The sequence below is a fragment of the Hemibagrus wyckioides genome, linkage group LG17, assembly GCF_019097595.1.
Source record: "Hemibagrus wyckioides isolate EC202008001 linkage group LG17, SWU_Hwy_1.0, whole genome shotgun sequence".
NCBI classification, from domain to species: domain Eukaryota; kingdom Metazoa; phylum Chordata; class Actinopteri; order Siluriformes; family Bagridae; genus Hemibagrus; species Hemibagrus wyckioides.
Window position 1 is genome coordinate 16,016,384 of NC_080726.1, and position 19,693 is coordinate 16,036,076.

The 19,693-nt window shown below is 37.6% G+C and overlaps 1 protein-coding gene across 5 annotated transcripts; it reads left to right on the forward strand.

Moving 5' to 3' along the window:
* The first annotated feature begins 572 nt into the window (after positions 1-572).
* il15l (interleukin 15, like) lies at positions 573-17,760 on the forward strand. Of its 5 annotated transcripts, none has more exons than XM_058414588.1 (4): positions 574-1,274; positions 8,397-8,444; positions 9,206-9,334; positions 16,818-17,759. In XM_058414588.1, the coding sequence occupies exons 1-4, from the start codon at positions 1,071-1,073 to the stop codon at positions 16,923-16,925; spliced, it is 489 nt and encodes a 162-aa protein (XP_058270571.1). In that variant the 5' UTR covers positions 574-1,070; the 3' UTR covers positions 16,926-17,759. The 5 variants fall into 5 exon arrangements, with proteins under 5 accessions (XP_058270572.1, XP_058270573.1, XP_058270571.1 ...); XM_058414587.1 differs by having other exon boundaries at positions 9,203-9,334; positions 16,818-17,758; XM_058414586.1 differs by having other exon boundaries at positions 575-1,274; positions 9,173-9,334; positions 16,818-17,758.
* The last annotated feature ends 1,933 nt before the right edge of the window (positions 17,761-19,693 follow it).

Below are 19,693 nucleotides of genomic sequence, written 5' to 3' on the forward strand. Positions count from 1 at the left end.
CTTGTGGTGGATCATTAACATCAGGTCAGGTCGCATCAGGTTCCACTCCTATCAGCTAAAAACAGAAATCTAAGCTTATTTTGAACTCAGACTCCCCGAACAGGGCTGTTGAGGACTGCTGTGTGTAGTTATACCTGTGGCTGTGGTGTACAAAAGAAGCAGGATTACAAGTCTGGGGGGAAAACATATTCAGCAGTTTGATGATATCAGCATCTCGTTGGCTGGATGTAGTTGTTGTAAACAAGTAACTCTCTGTTCCTTTTATTCGCCTAAAAATTGGGTGGTCTGCAACCAAAGGTGCCAAGCTTTTTCAACAAATCTAATGAAATGAAATGAATGCTGAAATTCTTATCAATCAACTTTTGATTTCAAACCCAGATATCTGTCAATCTAGAAACGAAAGTGTATATCTTGCTCGTACCCATGCACACAAAAAGTCAGAAAGGAAATGATTTTGAAGAACACTATGTCCTGTTAATGTGCCAGATGACAGACTGGGTTATATAAAGTTTTAAGCAGAAGAGGGCGTTTCTTATTATGTAAAAGTCTTTAATGCACTGGGAGTCAACACTTTGACGCTTAAGATCAATGCTTGATGAGTGCTGAGTGGGAGAGGAAACAGCTATTTTTATTTATTTATTTATTTTTTTGCGTGGAATAACGTGCAAATGCTTTCTTTTACGCACCCTGAACAGACCCCCAGTTTGTTCATGTTTGTCACTGGGGTATAGTAGAAAGTCCAAATGAATAGGTGTATAGGTGTATTCTGTGCGCTTTAGGTATGTCTGCTGCAGATTTCTTAAATGAAGGCGGAGCTTTTCTTGATTTCGTATCTAAGAGATGTCAAATACACGCTGGTTATTGTCAGCACTGTGCAGTGGACCCAGCACTCGGAGGGCGAAGCAGCTCTATGCTTGTGTGTTAACTGCAAGTCGTTTGGAAAAAACGTGTCTTTCCTCCAGTCCTCTACTTTTGTTGTTGCTGTTTTCTCACGTGCATGTTGCGCTTGTGGATTTTCCCTGGAGCCTAACCGAAGCTGTACTGCGTTTTAACTGAAGCAATATGTGGACATGCGGAGAGACGTGGTGCGAGTGGCGAGCTGGAGCTGGACCATGGTTTTGAGAAGAGCAGACCAGCACCAGTTTTACATGGAGTTAACACCATTGCTTTTTTATTTTGGCGCTATGGTTTTGAGACAAGCCAAGTGTAGCTCACCTTGCAGTTTGGAGATTCAAAATGTGGTGAAGTCTTTCCTGGACGTGCTTTCCAAAGTGGTAATGAACTGTATTCATCTGTCAGATCTTTCTAATCTGTTGTTTGTTTACTGTCGTGTTTTTGTTTTCTTCTTCTTCTTCTTCTTCAAATGCACACGTTTCTATTCGAATGAAAGAGAAACTAGCTCGATTACTTATTACTTAATTCCTTACTTGCATAGCCGATAGCTATAACTAGTGATCCAAGTCCGTGTGGTCCAAGTATCTTTCACATAAAAATACTCATTATATAAAGCTGTTTCTGCTCTGGACGTTTGCTTCAGCTGTTACAATATTTCCTGACTATTAAACAATTAAATATATATATATATTATATTTGTGGCCACATGTTTACCACATGTTTGACCTACGGTGAGCCTTTATAATGAAGATGAATGAATGGACTGAATAACGTAGGCCCTAAAATCAGAACTGTAAAAGCCAAATTTATTGATATTTCCGTCTGCATCTGCCATCTGTTAAGCTGAGTTTAATCATTTACTGGACGAGTGAAATGATGACAAATGGCTATTAACTTTATTGTTGTTGAAAATGTTCGAAAGGGCAAGCAATTAGTTAGTAATCAGATATCCTAATAACTCTACAATAACATAATAAACTAAATACAAACCTGGGCGTGAAATCAAACAAACCCTATAATAGAGTATCTAATGATATATTAGATATAATTAATTAATTTATTTGGCTTGACTAAAGTTTTTTTTTTTTTTTTTTTTGCCGTGTGTGTGTGTGTGTGTGGGGGGGGGGGGTTTGATGGTATCATGGTATTTTTCCATTTCTTTGCAAAAGCTACAAAACAAATCTCTCTCTCTCTCTCTCTCTCTCTCTCTCTCTCTCTCTCTCTCTCTCTCTGAGACACCTCTTTCCTAGGCTTTTTTCAAAAATGAATATCGAAAGTTATTATTAATCTAACACATGGTGATGTCTTAGAACTAGTAAGAACACCAGGGTGCCATGTTCTATCTGCATTCCTGCTTCACCACATTGCTCCTCAGTCACTGAGCTAAACATTCACATTGAGTCTCTCTCATAAACAGTGCCAGTATCACACATACACTATTTTGCTAAAAGATTTGGGACATTTGACTTTTTTCATTCACATGAAATTGAATGACATCCCATTCTTAATACACATGATTTAATATGGAGTTAGCCCACTTTTTGCAGCTATGCCAGCTTCAACTCTTCTGGGAAGGCTTCCAACAAGGATTCGGAGTGTGTTTATGGGAATGTTTGACCATTCTGCCAGAAGCTCCTTTTTTATGTCAGGCACTGATGTTGGATGAGAAGGCCTGGTTCGCAGTCTCCACTCTAATTCATCCCAAATGTATTCTATCGAGTGGAGGTCAGGTCAGCCACAGCAAACTCACTTATCCATGTCTTTAGGGACCTTGCTTTGTGCACTGGTGCGCAGTCGTGTTGGAACAGGAAGGGGTCATCCCCAACCTGTTCCCACAAAGTTGGGAGCATGAAGTTGCTCAAAATCTCTTGGTATGCTGAAGCATTAAGAGTTCCTTTCACTGGAACTAAGGAGACAAAAACAACTCCTGAAAAACAACTCCACACCATAATCCAAAGTTTACACTTGGCACAATGCATTGAGGCAAGAACCATTCTCCTGGCAACCTACAAGGTCTGTAGGTGGAGGTCTGTAGCTACTGACCCTGCAGAAAGTGCCTCATCATGCGCTGAACCCACTGTGTGACTTTAAGTGACCTGCCACTCTGTGGCTGAGTTGCTATTGTTCCCAATTGCTTCCACTAAATACCATTTAAAAGTGAATATTTAGTAGTGAGGAAGAAATGTGAGACGTGTTCAATAAAAGGGCTTAGAGCACAACCAATTCCACGTTTCCACTTGTTGCGTGAGTCAGTGTAGAGAAAATAGAGTCTAGACTTTCTTTAAGATTTTGGTGTTTCAGGTACTGCTTAAATGAGCTGCTAATGTATATTACGGAATGGGAATGAGTCATTCATGATTAGATGCCAATTCTAAAAAACTGTCTTGGGAGTTTCCTGTAGTTAGTTCCTAAGTTTTGGAAAATGGCAAGAAAACTAGTCACTGTTTCCAAAGAATCCAGTAATTTCCAGTGATTTTTTTTTGTGTATTTGGGAAGAGTGAGAACAGAAGAAAGTAGAACAGAAATAAATTACCCAAAAACACAATCCTGATGTCACATTCATAACTGAATGCTTGCCAGGATTAAATGTATTAAATGCTGAGCTGAAATCAGCCAAAGCAAGTTATAAGGATAGTGCAGACATTAAAGAATGTAAAGTGCCTGACAGTGTCATCAGCAGAACTGTTGGCTCAGTAGACAGTGGATTCAATGGTGATGATGAGTGTAATTTAAGGAAGACAAAAATTAGACTTTCAGTTGTTTTTTATGGACTCATATGTCATTAAAGTACAGCAGTGCTGTGGTCGTCAGGGTCTCTTGCATATGGTGCTAGAACAAGACAAGAACAAGAGGCTAGACAGGGGGTCGGAGAAGTAACATTTAGTACCCATTGTTGGAAGAAAAATATTGAAAACATCTGTAGCTGCATCTTAAATGACTTACTACACACTATGCACTATGCTGATTTTAGAACACTAATGATTTCTTTCACTTAACTGGACGTGTAAGCTGTTTCCCAAACAAAGGCACATAATGCAATGCTACTAACATTAGCAGAATAGAGTGAATTTTGAAATTGTTGGAAAATAAGTCACACAGTGTGGGCTTATTCAAAAGACATTTGTGTGATATCTTGGTCACAATTGCATTGTCGGTCACCTTGATTTTTTTTTTTCTTATCCAGCGTTGGCACTTGGTAGCCCCACCCCCTTTAACTATAGTAAATATATAAAAAGTTAACACACCCCTGTTAAAATGCCAGGTTTCTGTGATGTAAAAAAAAATAATGATGATAATTTCAGAGCCTTTTCCACCTTTAATGTGATCTATAACCTTTACAACTCAATTAAAAAACAAACTGAAATCTTTTGGGGGTAAAAATAAAAAACTAAAATAATGTGGTTGCATAAGTGTGCGCACCCTCTTATAACTGGGGATGTGGCTGTATTCAGAATTAAGCAATTACATTCAAACTCATGTTAAATAGGACTCAGTACACACCTACTATTGTTTAAAGTGCTTCTGATTAACCCCAAATCAAGTTCAGCTGTTCTAGCAGGCTTTTCCTGAAATTTTCTTTGTCACATCCTACACCAAAACCATGGTTTGCATAGAGCTTTCGAAGCATCAGAGGGATCTCACTGTTAAAAGATGTAAGTCAGGAGAAGGGTACAAAAGAATTTCCAAGGCATTAGATATACCACGGAACACAGTGAAGACAGTCAACATCAAGTGGAGAAAATATGGTGCAACAGTGACATTACTAAGACCTGGACGTCCCTCCAAAATTGATGAAAAAACGAGAAGAAAACTGGTCTGGGAGGCTGCCAAGAGTCAAAAAAAACAATAAAGGAGCTTCAGGAATTTCTGGAAAGTACTGGCTGTGTATTACATGTGACAACAATCTCCCATATTATTCACATGTCTGGGCTATCGGGTAGGGTGTCAAGACAGTAGCTTTTTCTAACTAAGAAAAACATCCAAAACGGCTAAATTTTTGCAAAAACACATTTGAAGTCTTCCAAAATCATGTGGGGAAATGTGTTATGGTCTGATGAAACCAAGGTTGAACTTTTTGGCCATAATTCCAGAAGGTATGCTTTGCGCAAAACAGCACTGCACATCACCAATACAACACCATACCCACAGTCTAGGATGGTGGTGGCAGGATACTAGGCTCTGATTGGGAACAGTGCCAGTATCACACATACACTATATTGCCAAAAGATTTGTGACATCTGCCTTTTACATCCACATGAAATTTAAGTGACATCCCATTCTTAATCTGAAGGGTTTAATATGGAGTTGGCCCACCATTTACAGCCATGACAGCTTCAACTCTTCTAGGAAGGCTTTCCACAAGGTTTAGGAGTGTGTTTATGGAAATCTTTGACCATTTCTCTAAAAGTACATTTGTGAGGTCAGGCACTGATGTTGGACGAGAAGGCCTGTCTCTGCTCTAATTCATCCCAAAGGTGTTCTATCAGGTCGAGGTGCAGGCCACTCAAGTTCCTCCACACCGAACTCACTCATCCATGTCTCTATGGACCTTGCTTTTTGCACTGGTGCACAATTATGTTGGAACAGGAAGGGGCCATCCCCAAACTGTTCCCACAAAGTTGGGAGCATGAAATTGTCCAAAATGTCTTGATATGCTGAAGCATTAAGAGTTCCTTTCACTGGAACTAAGGGGCCAAGCCCAACCCTTGAAAACAACCCCACACCATAATCTCCCCCTCCACCAAACTTTACACTTAGCACAATGCAGTCGGGCAAGTAGCATTCTCCTGGCAACCTCCAAACTCGGACTCATCCATCGGATTGCAAGACAGACAAGCATGATTTTATACACCTGTGGCCATGGAAGTGATTGAATTCAATTATTTGGAGGGATGTCCCAAAACTTATATTTGGCAATATAAGTGTATAAAATACTTGTGAGAACTGAACTGGTTGGCTGATGTATTAAATGTTTATACCGAGCTTTGGTGGACAGGATTCCCATAACTACAACAATATTTTCAAGCTGTTTAACAGATCATTCCATGTGGTGTATATTAGACCTGACGTGTTGTGCAAAACGAATAAAGTGTATGGTTTTACAATGCATATAAATGTACAGAGTATTCATCTGAAACTACAGAAGAAGAAGGTATTCAGGAAAATCTTATCACCTCAGGCATGTATGAGGGATGCTTATCCCCAGGTCAGCCCTTATTGGATACTGCAAGAGCAGATGGTGTATTAGATTTATTAATAGATCTCAGTGTCGATATTGTTGGGAGGAATGGCTGAAATGGCTAAACTATAGGTTACAACAGTGACAGTGTGCCGACACAGTGGCCATAATGACTGGCAATAAAAAAATGTACTTAAGCAAAACCTTATGTTATATCCATATTTTCCATTTGTTTCAATAGTAAGTTGCACAAACTGCTTAGAACCATCTAGATCCCACAGTGTAAGCAGGCTCATGTTTGCAGATGGGGTTTGCAACTATTTTGGCTTAAGTCATCCCAGCTGCAAACTGACATCCTGTGCGATTGCTCATACAGCAGGCAACCCTTTTAGAGTAGACCCAGTAAAATATTTCCAGTACATGCTTCAAAATATTGTTCTCAGTGTTCTTCACTCTGGGCCTCAGTTATCTTTTTTGGGTGTAATGTTTGGAATAAGAAATTGTGTTTGTGTTGTGTTTGTCTTGTTGTGGGTTTGTGTTGATTAATTTATTCCATTAAACAAAATGGCAAATTTTCACCAAATTTTCTTGATGATAATCTTAGTCCCTGGCCCAATGAACTGGCATAAGGCAATACAAATTGCATGCAAATTATATGATGTGTTTTTGCTCAAGACTCTAAAGCAATTCTATAAGCAGCACTGGATCTGCTAAATTCTGTAAAGTAATACAAATAAGCACCTTAACATCGGCAGTATATTCAGTATATATAAGTACAGTAATCCTTGCAAATTCTGTTATTTAAAGTTAGTTAATAAAAGTTGCATAGATTTCTCATGAATACCCGTTTTACTGTGTACACATTGTACAGCGAATTTCAAGAAAATGAGGTTGATAATGAGAGAACTTGTCTTCACTTGTCTGCAAACATATAGTACAGGTTTTGTGACCATGCTTGATTATGCTTGGGTTATGCTCCCTGAGGAAGACTGATAATATCAATGATTTTGCCACAACAACATGTTTAAAGTCCCATCTAGGAGGATGAAAGCTTGACGGGAAAGCAATCAGTATATTTGTTTGTCTTTGAAGCACACTGGATATTGCATGGGCTGTTTCATGGCAGACAAAACGAAAGTGAAAGCTTTAACATGCTAACACCATAACACAGGCTGTTACCTTGGCAATTGCTGTTAGATCTGCTTAATTGACTTCATATGGCCACACTGTTTTTAAACCCTGGACTCTTAGAACCATATGTGAGCCTTCCTCTAAAATTGTCTAGAATGTTTTTGTGTGCTGTGAGGTTAAGAGGTCAGAGCATGAACATGTTCCAACATGACAATGTTCCTGTGAGAACAGAAAGACATAGTTTGTGATGTGGTTTGGAAGAACATAGGTGTCCATACATCATCTGCATTGCACATTTTGGGGATGAACTGGAATGACACGACTCCTCATCTTACATCATACTCACTCGTTCTTAGACTGAATAAACACAAATCCTCACAGCCACACTCCAGAATTTAGTGGAAAGCCCTCCCAGAAGAGTAGAGGCATCAAAAGAAGAACAACTGAATATTAAAGGCCATGTATTTGGAATGAAATATGTAATACTTATGTGTGCACATACTTTTGGCCATATAATGTAGGAAAGGTGGCTCTTGTAGGTGGTTCATTTGTCTATTATTGTCATGATAAACTGATTAGAGATAGACGCACATGCAGTTGAGTAATCATTTATGTCACCAGGGCAAACAATCTAAAACGATCTTCAAACAAAATATGGTTGAGGCACAATACAATAATGAAGCATGGAAGCATGAATAATATACAAAGCCTTGGCCATGTCAGGTCAGGTCATGTCATGTGTGTGTGTGTTCTGAGGATTGTAAATCCTGGGTATTCATGTTTGTGGGCTGCAGTATTTGCTAAGAAGGGGAATTTGTAAATTGCTGTGATAATTATGTGAAATCCAATTAGTATTTTTTTAGTTACTTTGACACTCTTACTCAAGCATTTTATATATATATATTTAAAAAAGTGCTGAAACCAAAAATAAAGGTGAAATTAAAATTTTAAGAACATACAAATTGTAGTAGATTAAATGCATGCAGATAAGTTAGCATCACACTAGCCAGGATGCCATGTGTGGAGCAGGTTGACATTCAACAGGTTGGATAATAGATCCTAGAATCCATTATTTAGAATCCATTATTATATCTCTGATTTCTTTATCTTACATTAACAAGCTTATATAATAATAAAAGTTACAATTTGGTCATTTTGAAATTGATACCAATGTATTCTTCTATCATAACAGGATTTATACAATTCCACGCTATACACACCAACGCTAAACAATTATAAGGTATGTGTTTCTTGCATGTAATAGTATTCTTCATTTTAATCTCTGTAGCTAGTGATTACACTTCTTATAAATGTGTCTGAGATACACAGCTCTGGAAGAAAATAAGAGACCACTGCCCAATCTCCAGATTTGAACCCTGTTGAACACCTCTGGAATGTCATCAAAAGGAAGATGGATGGTCACAAACCATCATGCGAAGCTGAGCTGTTTGCTTTTTTTTGCAAAAAGAGTGGTGTAATGTTACCCAACAGCAATGTGAAAAACATGCCAAAGAGCATGCAAATCGGGGTTATTCCACCAAATACTGATTTCTTGATGTTATTTAGCCAAAGCATTAACACAATTTGTTTACAAATGATTTGCATTTTGTTTTATTTGAGTTATTAAAGCTCTGCAAATACTGCATGATCTTGGGTTATTTTGATGTGTTGTCATTTCCTTTAAATATACACTCTAAATAACAATAGTTATATTTTGAATTTAGGAGAAATATTGTCAGCAGTTCACAAAAAATTAAACAAAACTGTTCATCTCACTAATGCATACACTTGTAAGAAAAAAACATAAGAAATTTTTTTTATTTCATTTTAAATTATTTTGCAGTGGTCTCTTATTTTTTTCCAGAGCTGTATATACTTTATTATGCTGTTAATTTATTTTTTTAAATGTATTTATTTTAAATGCATAGTTATAAAATATTCTGGTGTTTTTGCCTGTGTTTACCATAGAGGCTTCAAGATGTTGTCTTCTCACTCCAGCAGAACTGTTCCAGATCCACACTGAAGTGCTTTGGAAAGGAGATGACCGTTCTCGTTCAAGAGACAGATTTACCCCAATCTACTATATCTACTTTACCCAAAAGGCTCCATGAACTCGCACGACATCTTAGTGTGAGTATGATGTCTTGGTGTTAACTCCCTAACCCCTTATATGTTGTGGAAGAACATTTGAAGACATATTTGTGGAGTTTGATCCGTTGTGGTCCAATGAAATGAATATTATTATATAAGTGGAATCTCGGCATACGAATTTAATACATTCTGGAGTTCTTAAGGTGAAAATTTGGATTGCGAACAGATTTTCCCATAAGAAATAATGTAAATGCAGATAATCTGTTCCAGCCACACAAAAATATTACCAATATTACCGATACGAAGCGTATGTAAACTGTATGGCTGCTTACAAAGAACTGACCGAAGCCAAGCATTCCATGTCAAGGGTCCTGCCACCAAGCTAAAAATAGAACAGACCACCCACACCACCAATCTGTTAACAAAAAACGTGTGAAAAATCACGTAGCTTTTGAACGCATGTCAAAGGCAACGCTGGTATCATGGGTTGAAACTTTCGAAACAGCTTTCGCTGACTGAATAAAATTTTGTAACATTTGTAAACTTGCTTCACTTGGCTTTCCATTGAATGAAATGCTAGTTCTTAAGGTGAAAATTTGTAAGGTTCCATTGTACAATAAAATCATTATAATGCTTGTGTAGTAGTGTACGTTAAAAATATACAGTTTGTTTACAATGATTTTTGCAACCAAGTCCAAAATGTAGACTGAAGTTTAAGTCTATAATGAGGACTTATTTGTTCATTCTCCAGCAAGATGGTTTTAAGTCATTTCCTCTGAGACCTTTCCTTTTGTAAGATAAGATAAAGCTCAGGCCTAGGGCTGTTTATCCTTTGACTTTAGAATTTTTTGAGCATGGCACATTTCCATCATGAACTCTTACTGCCAAACTCTATAACGTATTGTATAGAATGTATACTGGTCAGTGCTATTTTGTGTATCATCCTCTACTGTTTTGCTCTAAGTTGCACACAATACACTTGTTGTGGCTTAGTCCTTAGCTCTGTGTTGTTTATGTAGCTCTGTGTCATTTTTTATGTAGCTCTGTGTTGTTTTTTATGTAGCTCTGTGTTGTTTTTTATGTAGCTCTGTGTTGTTTATGTAGCTCTGTGTTGTTTATGTAGCTCTGTGTTGTTTTTTATGTAGCTCTGTGTTGTTTTTTATGTAGCTCTGTGTCGTTTTTTATGTAGCCCTGTGTTGTTTTTTATGTAGCCCTGTGTTGTTTTTTATGTAGCCCTGTGTTGTTTTTTATGTAGCCCTGTGTTGTTTATGTAGCCCTGTGTTGTTTTTTATGTAGCCCTGTGTTGTTTTTTATGTAGCTCTCTGTGTTGTTTTTTATGTAGCTCTCTGTGTTGTTTTATGTAGCTCTGTGTTGTTTTATGTAGCTCTGTGTTGTGTTTTATGTAGCTCTGTGTTGTTTTATGTAGCTCTGTGTTGTGTTTTATGTAGCTCTGTGTTGTTTTATGTAGCTCTGTGTTGTGTTTATGTAGCTCTGTGTCGTGTTTTATGTAGCTCTGTGTCGTGTTTTATGTAGCTCTGTGTCGTTTTTTATGTAGCTCTGTGTCGTTTTATGTAGCTCTGTGTCGTTTTTATGTAGCTCTGTGTCGTTTTATGTAGCTCTGTGTCGTTTTGTATGTAGCTCTGTGTTTTATGTAGCTCTGTGTTGTTTTTTATGTAGCCCTGTGTTGTTTTTTATGTAGCTCTCTGTGTTGTTTTTTATGTAGCTCTCTGTGTCGTTTTTTATGTAGCTCTGTGTCGTTTTTTATGTAGCTCTGTGTTTGTGTTTTATGTAGCTCTGTGTCATTTTTTATGTAGCTCTGTGTCGTTTTTTATGTAGCTCTGTGTTGTTTTTTATGTAGCTCTGTGTTGTTTTTTATGTAGCTCTGTGTTGTTGTTTATGTAGCTCTGTGTTTTATGTAGCTCTGTGTTGTTTATGTAGCTCTGTGTCGGTTTATGTAGCTCTGTGTCGGTTTATGTAGCTCTGTGTTGTTGTTTATGTAGCTCTGTGTTTTATGTAGCTCTGTGTTGTTTATGTAGCCCTGTGTTGTTTTATGTAGCCCTGTGTTGTTTTATGTAGCTCTGTGTTGTTTTTTATGTAGCTCTGTGTTGTTGTTTATGTAGCTCTGTGTTGTTTTTTATGTAGCTCTGTGTTGTTTTTTATGTAGCTCTGTGTTGTTGTTTATGTAGCTCTGTGTTGTTTTTTATGTAGCTCTCTGTGTCGTTGTTTATGTAGCTCTGTGTTGTTTATGTAGCTCTGTGTTGGTTTATGTAGCTCTGTGTCGTTTTATGTAGCTCTGTGTTGTTGTTTATGTAGCTCTGTCATTGTTTATGTAGCTTTGTCGTTTTATGTAGCTCTGTGTCGTTGTTTATGTAGCTCTCTGTGTCGTTTTTTATGTAGCTCTCTGTGTCGTTGTTTATGTAGCTCTGTGTTGTTTATGTAGCTCTGTGTTGGTTTATGTAGCTCTGTGTCGTTTTATGTAGCTCTGTGTTGTTGTTTATGTAGCTCTGTCATTGTTTATGTAGCTTTGTCGTTTTATGTAGCTCTGTGTCGTTGTTTATGTAGCTCTCTGTGTCGTTGTTTATGTAGCTCTCTGTGTCGTTTTTTATGTAGCTCTCTGTGTCGTTGTTTATGTAGCTCTGTGTTGTTTATGTAGCTCTGTGTTTTATGTAGCTCTGTGTTGTTTTATGTAGCTCTGTGTCGTTTTATGTAGCTCTGTGTTGTTGTTTATGTAGCTCTGTCGTTGTTTATGTAGCTCTGTCGTTGTTTATGTAGCTCTGTCGTTGTTTATGTAGCTCTGTCGTTGTTTATGTAGCTCTGTCTTTATGTAGCTCTGTCGTTTTATGTAGCTCTGTGTCGTTGTTTATGTAGCTCTCTGTGTTGTTTTTTATGTAGCTCTGTGTCGTTTTATGTAGCTCTGTGTCGTTTTATGTAGCTCTGTGTCGTTGTTTATGTAGCTCTGTGTCGTTTTATGTAGCTCTGTGTTTTATGTAGCTGTGTTGTTTTTTATGTAGCTCTGTGTTGTTTTTTATGTAGCTCTGTGTTTTATGTAGCTCTGTGTTTTATGTAGCTCTGTGTTGTTTATGTAGCTCTGTGTCGTTTTATGTAGCTCTGTGTCGTTTTATGTAGCTCTGTGTTTATGTAGCTTTGTGTCATTTTTTATGTAGCTCTGTGTTGTTTTTTATGTAGCTCTGTGTTTTATGTAGTTCTGTGTTGTTTATGTAGCTCTGTGTTGTTTTTTATGTAGCTCTCTGTGTCGTTGTTTATGTAGCTCTGTGTTGTTTATGTAGCTCTGTGTCGTTTTATGTAGCTCTGTGTCGTTTTATGTAGCTCTGTGACGTTTTTTATGTAGCTCTGTGTCGTTGTTTATGTAGCTCTGTGTCGTTGTTTATGTAGCTCTGTGTCGTTGTTTATGTAGCTCTGTGTCGTTGTTTATGTAGCTCTGTGTCATGTAGCTCTGTGTCATTTTTTATGTAGCTCTGTCGTTGTTTACGTAGCTCTGTGTCATTTTTTATGTAGCTCTGTGTTTTTTTTATGTAGCTCTGTCATTTTTTTATGTAGCTCTGTGTTTTATGTAGCTCTGTGTTGTTGTTTATGTAGCTCTGTGTTTTATGTAGCTCTGTGTTGTTTTATGTAGCTCTGTGTTTATGTAGCTCTGTGTCATTTTTTATGTAGCTCTGTGTCATTTTATGTAGCTCTGTGTTTATGTAGCTCTGTGTTTGTTTTTTATGTAGCTCTGTGTCATTTTATGTAGCTCTGTGTTTATGTAGCTCTGTTTGTTTATGTAGCTCTGTGTTGTTTTTTATGTACCTCTGTGTTGTTTTTTATGTACCTCTGTGTTGTTTTTTATGTACCTCTGGGTTGTTTTTTATGTACCTCTGGGTTGTTTTTTATGTACCTCTGGGTTGTTTTTTATGTACCTCTGGGTTGTTTTATGTAGCTCTGGGTTGTTTTATGTAGCTCTGGGTTTTATGTAGCTCTGTCATTTTTTATGTAGCTCTGTTGTTTATGTAGCTCTGTCGTTTTATGTAGCTCTGTGTTTATGTAGCTCTGTGTTTTTTATGTAGCTCTGTGTTGTTTATGTAGCTTTGTCATTTTTTATGTAGCTCTGTGTCATTTTTTTATGTAGCTCTGTCATGTTTTATGTAGCTCTGTTGTTTTTTATGTAGCTCTGTGTTTATGTAGCCCTGTGTTGTTTATGTAGCTCTGTGTCGTTTTTTATGTAGCTCTGTGTTTTATGTAGCTCTGTGTTGTTTTTTATGTAGCTCTGTGTCGTTTTTTATGTAGCTCTGTGTTTTATGTAGCTCTGGGTTTTATGTAGCTCTGGGTTTTATGTAGCTCTGGGTTTTTTATGTAGCTCTGTGTTTTTTATGTAGCTCTGTATTGTTTTATGTAGCTCTGTGTTGTTTTTTATGTAGCTCTGGGTTTTATGTAGCTCTGTGTTTTTTATGTAGCTCTGTATTGTTTTATGTAGCTCTGTGTTGTTTTTTATGTAGCTCTGTGTTTATGTAGCCCTGTGTTTATGTAGCCCTGTGTTTATGTAGCTCTTTGTTGTTTTATGTAGCTCTGTGTCATTTTTTATGTAGCTCTGTGTTTTATGTAGCTCTGTGTTTTATGTAGCTCTGTGTTTTATGTAGCTCTGTGTTGTTTTTTTATGTAGCTCTGTTTTTTTATGTAGCTCTGTGTTTTATGTAGCTCTGTCATTTTTATGTAGCTCTGTGTCGTTTTTTATGTAGCTCTGTGTCGTTTTTTATGTAGCTCTGTGTCGTTTTTTATGTAGCTCTGTGTTTTATGTAGCTCTGTCATTTTTATGTAGCTCTGTGTCGTTTTTTATGTAGCTCTGTGTCGTTTTTTATGTAGCTCTGTCGTTTTATGTAGCTCTGTCCTTTTTTATGTAGCTCTGTGTCGTTTTTTATGTAGCTCTGTGTCGTTTTTTATGTAGCTCTGTGTTTTTTATGTAGCTCTGTGTTGTCTATGTAGCTCTGTGTCATTTTTTATGTAGCTCTGTGTTGTTTTTTATGTAGCCCTGTGTTTATGTAGCCCTGTGTTTATGTAGCTCTTTGTTGTTTTATGTAGCTCTGTGTCATTTTTTATGTAGCTCTGTGTCGTTGTTTATCTAGCTCTGTCGTTTTATGTAGCTCTGTCGTTTTATGTAGCTCTGTGTCATTGTTTATGTAGCTCTGTCGTTGTTTACGTAGCTCTGTAGCTCTTTAGCTCTTATCTAGCTCTGTCGTTTTATGTAGCTCTGTCGTTTTATGTAGCTCTGTCGTTTTATGTAGCTCTGTGTTGTTTACGTAGCTCTGTGTTGTTGTTTACGAAGCTCTGTGTCGTTGTTTACGTAGCTCTGTGTCGTTTTATGTAGCTCTGGGTTTTATGTAGCTCTGTCATTTTTTATGTAGCTCTGTTGTTGTTTATGTAGCTCTGTCGTTTTATGTAGCTCTGTCGTTTTATGTAGCTCTGTCGTTTTATGTAGCTCTGTGTTTATGTAGCTCTGTGTTGTTTTATGTAGCCCTGTGTTGTTTATGTAGCCCTGTGTTGTTTATGTAGCCCTGTGTTGTTTTTTATGTAGCTCTGTGTTGTTTTTTATGTAGCCCTGTGTTGTTTTTTATGTAGCCCTGTGTTGTTTTTTATGTAGCTCTGTGTTGTTTTTTATGTAGCTCTGTGTTGTTTTATGTAGCCCTGTGTTGTTTATGTAGCCCTGTGTTGTTTTTTATGTAGCTCTGTGTTGTTTTTTATGTAGCTCTGTTTTTTATGTAGCTCTGTGTTTTATGTAGCTCTGTCATTTTTTTATGTAGCTCTGTGTTTTATGTAGCTCTGTGTTGTTGTTTATGTAGCTCTGTGTTTATGTAGCTCTGTGTCATTTTTTATGTAGCTCTGTGTCGTTTTTTATGCAGCTCTGTGTTGTTTATGTAGCTCTGTGTTTATGTAGCTCTGTGTCATTTTTTATGTAGCTCTGTGTTGTTTATGTAGCTCTGTGTTGTTTATGTAGCTCTGTGTTGTTTATGTAGCTCTGTGTTTATGTAGCTCTGTGTCATTTTTTATGTAGCTCTGTGTCGTTTTTTATGCAGCTCTGTTTTTTATGTAGCTCTGTCATTTTTTATGTAGCTCTGTGTCATTTATGTAGCTCTGTCATTTTTTATGTAGCTCTGTGTCATTTTTTATGTAGATCTGTGTCGTTTTTTTATGTAGCTCTGTGTCGTTTTTTATGTAGCTCTGTGTTTTATGTAGCTCTGTCGTTTTATGTAGCTCTGTGTCCTTTTTTATGTATCTCTGTGTCGTTTTATGTAGCTCTGTGTCATTTTTTATGTAGCTCTGTCGTTGTTTATGTGGCTCTGTGTCGTTGTTTATGTAGCTCTGTCGTTTTATGTAGCTCTGTCGTTGTTTACGTAGCTCTGTGTTGTTGTTTACGAAGCTCTGTGTCGTTGTTTACGTAGCTCTGTGTCGTTTTATGTAGCTCTGTCTCGTTATTTATGTAGCTCTGTGTTGTTTATGTAGCTCTGTGTCGTTTTATGTAGCTCTGTGTCGTTTATGTAGCTCTGTGTCATGTTTTATGTAGCTCTGTGTCATTTTATGTAGCTCTGTGTCGTTGTTTATGTAGCTCTGTCGTTGTTTACGTAGCTCTGTGTCGTTTTTTTATGTAGCTCTGTGTCGTTTTTTATGTAACTTTGTGTCATTTCTGATGTAGCTCTGTGTTTATGTAGCTCTGTGTTTTATGTAGCTCTGTGTTGTTTATGTAGCTCTGTGTTTTATGTAGCTGTGTTGTTTATGTAGCTCTGTGTTGTTTATGTAGCTCTGTGTTGTTTATGTAGCACTGTTTTTTTTATGTAGCTCTGTGTTTATGCAGCTCTGTGTTGTTTCTTATGCAGCTCTGTGTTGTTTTTTATGTAGCTCTGTGTTGTTTTATGTAGCACCGTAGTCCTGGAGAAACGTACTTTCTTTTCACTGTGTACTGCATCAGCTCTATATGGGTCAAATGACAATAAAAGCTTCATGAATGACTTGAATTGAAGAGAGTTTTTTAATAGTGCTGATATGATTCCAGTTCACCACCTATCATGTGCAACTCAGACAGTTTTAGCCATCTAAAACACATTTATTCCTCACTTGAAAATAAATTGAATAATTATAATATTATCAGCATCCTAATACATTAAAAGAAACATTGTGCCTTGGTATACTAACCAATTACAGCTATTTGTCATGGTAGTGCCACTGGGTGCTGACCTCGACTAACCTTCAGCCCCAGCAAGTTACATGTCACTAATCACTCTCACCCGTGTCTTGTTATATCTTATTAGTTCCACTATTTAAGTTCCAGTTTTTATTGTCTCACGGTCAAGCTTCTCTTTCAGTTGGTCTGTTATTAATTACTGTTGTTAATGACATATCCACAGTTCACATTTATGGTACTGTTCATAATAAATGAACTGCGCTCACATCCACCTATATTACTATATATTATATATATTATACTATATTACTTAACAGTAAAATTCATGATCTTTTCTTGTGTGTTTGATTACAGGACAAGATGCCTTGCCCACAATGTGAGGTCTACAAAGCAGAAGAGGCTAAAAAATTTCTCAACACTTTGATGAATATTTTGGAATATATTTGTTCAAGCAAAACCTGAATCCAAATGATCTAACAAGCTTCAGATAAGCTAGGTACTCAAGAGAAATGTGTTCCTGAGTGGAACCCATGTTCCGTTTGTAGCCCATCTGCCTCAAGGACTGAAATGTTGTGTCTTGGGTTGTAAAGAGTGGTTATTTGAGTTACCGTATTCATCCTGTTAGCTCGAACCTGTAAGCCCATTCTCTACTGACTTCTCATAAACAAGGTGTTTTTGCCCAAAGAACTGCTGCCCACTGGATATTCTTTGTTTTGTTTTTCTTTTGCACTCTTCTATGTAAATTCTAGAGACTGTTGTGTTTGAAAAACACAAACCAGTAAATAAAATACACAAACCAGCCCAACTGGAACTGACAACCATGCAATGATGAAAATCTTTAAGAGCATGATTTTCCCCATGGAAATGTTTTATGTAAACATTTCTTGATCTCTTGACCTGTACTGGCATGATTTTATGCATTTTTGCTGCTGCCACATAGCTAGATCAGCTAATTAGATAACTGCAAGAACATGCAAGTGTACATGTGTTCTTTATAAAGTGCAGTGTGATTTGTTTATTTTATTTTATATGGAAACTACCTCTGGGAAATATATAAACACAAAGGATTTTTAAGAAGGAATGCAAAGTCAGCTTTCAGTGTATCCGTATCTGTTTTACCTACTTATCATGTTTAAATGTTTGACTACATTTAAAATTTGTTGACATATTTGTATTAAATAACCTAATAGCTATGTCATTAACCGATTGTTGCACAATTCTTACAGTAAAAGCAATATTTTCTTATGATATTTATTTGATTTATGTTATGTAAACAATTTAGTTTTTGCTTTGTTACAAATAAACAATCTATCATTTAACTATTTTTTTCTACACGTCTTCATCTGGGACGTACATTTTTATACTTTTTATGTTTGCTAATCCTAACATCCATCTTGTTTTAAAATATAAACAACTATGAGCTCAACGGATAGAACCCATTTTGCTCTGATAAGCTCAACTGGATAGAGCTTATAGAGATACATACATACACTATATTGCCAAAAGTATTCGCTCACCCATCCAAATAATTAGAATCAGGTGTTCCAATCACTTCCATGGCCACAGGTGTATAAAATCAAGCACCTAGGCATGCAGACTGTTTTTACAAACATTTGTGAAAGAATGGGTCGCTCTCAGGAGCTCAGTGAATTCCAGCGTGGAACTGTGATAGGATGCCACCTGTGCAACAAATCCAGTCGTGAAATTTCCTCACTCCTAAATATTCCACAGTCAACTGTCAGCTGTATTATAAGAACGTGGAAGTGTTTGGGAACGACAGCAACTCAGCCAAGAAGTGGTAGGCCACGTAAACTGACGGAGCGGGGTCAGCGGATGCTGAAGCGCATAGTGCGAAGAGGTCGCCAACTTTCTGCAGAGTCAATCGCTACAGACCTCCAAACTTCATGTGGCCTTCAGATTAGCTCAAGAACAGTGCGCAGAGAGCTTGTGCAGAGAGCTTCATGGAATGGGTTTCCATGGCCGAGCAGCTGCATCCAAGTCATACATCAAGTGCAATGCAAAGCGTCGGATGCAGTGGTGTAAAGCACGCCGCCACTGGACTCTAGAGCAGTGGAGACGCGTTCTCTGGAGTGACGAATCGCACTTCTCCATCTGGCAATCTGATGGACGAGTCTGGGTTTGGCGGTTGCCAGGAGAACGGTACTTGTCTGACTGCATTGTGCCAAGTGTAAAGTTTGGTGGAGGGGGGATTATGGTGTGGGGTTGTTTTTCAGGAGCTGGGCTTGGCCCCTTAGTTCCAGTGAAAGGAACTCTGAATGCTTCAGCATACCAAGACATTTTGGACAATTCCATGCTCCCAACTTTGTGGGAACAGTTTGGAGCTGGCCCCTTCCTCTTCCAACATGACTGTGCACCAGTGCACAAAGCAAGGTCCATAAAGACATGGATGACAGAGTCTGGTGGGGATGAACTTGACTGGCCTGCACAGAGTCCTGACCTCAACCCGATAGAACACCTTTGGGATGAATTAGAGCGGAGACTGAGAGCCAGGCCTTCTCGTCCAACATCAGTGTGTGACCTCACAAATGCGCTTCTGGAAGAATGGTCAAAAATTCCCATAAACACACTCCTAAACCTTGTGGACAGCCTTCCCAGAAGAGTTGAAGCTGTTATAGCTGCATAACAGCTATAACAGTAACATATATATATATATATATATATAGAGAGAGAGAGAGAGAGAGAGAGAGAGAGAGAGAGAGTTGTGCTTAAAAGTACAAAAGTTTGCATACCCTAAAAGAAATTGGAAATTAAGGATAGTGGTCATGTGAAGTCATTAATTATCACATAGTTGTTTGACTCCTTTTAAAAACCCAATGATAACTGAAATCACCCAAACAACCCTGATCAAAAGTTTACATATCCTTGAATGTTTGGCCACATTATAAACACACAGGTTGACACACAAAGGTTTAAATGGCTATTAAAGGGAAGTTTCCAAATCTATGACTAAATGTAATTGTAATTAGTGTGTCTGCATAAATAGCCACTGTTTCTCAGCTCATGAGGTGATGCACTAACTTGGCTGGATACTGCACCCTGAGGAAGCCAAAAGAGCTGCCAATCGACCTGCATAATAAGGTAATTGAACTTTATAAAGCAGGAAAAGGATATAAAAGGATATCTCAACACTTGAAAATGCCAGTCAGTACTGTTCAAACTCTGATAAAGAGGTGGAAAATAAGAGGTTCTGTTGATACTAAGCCAAGGTT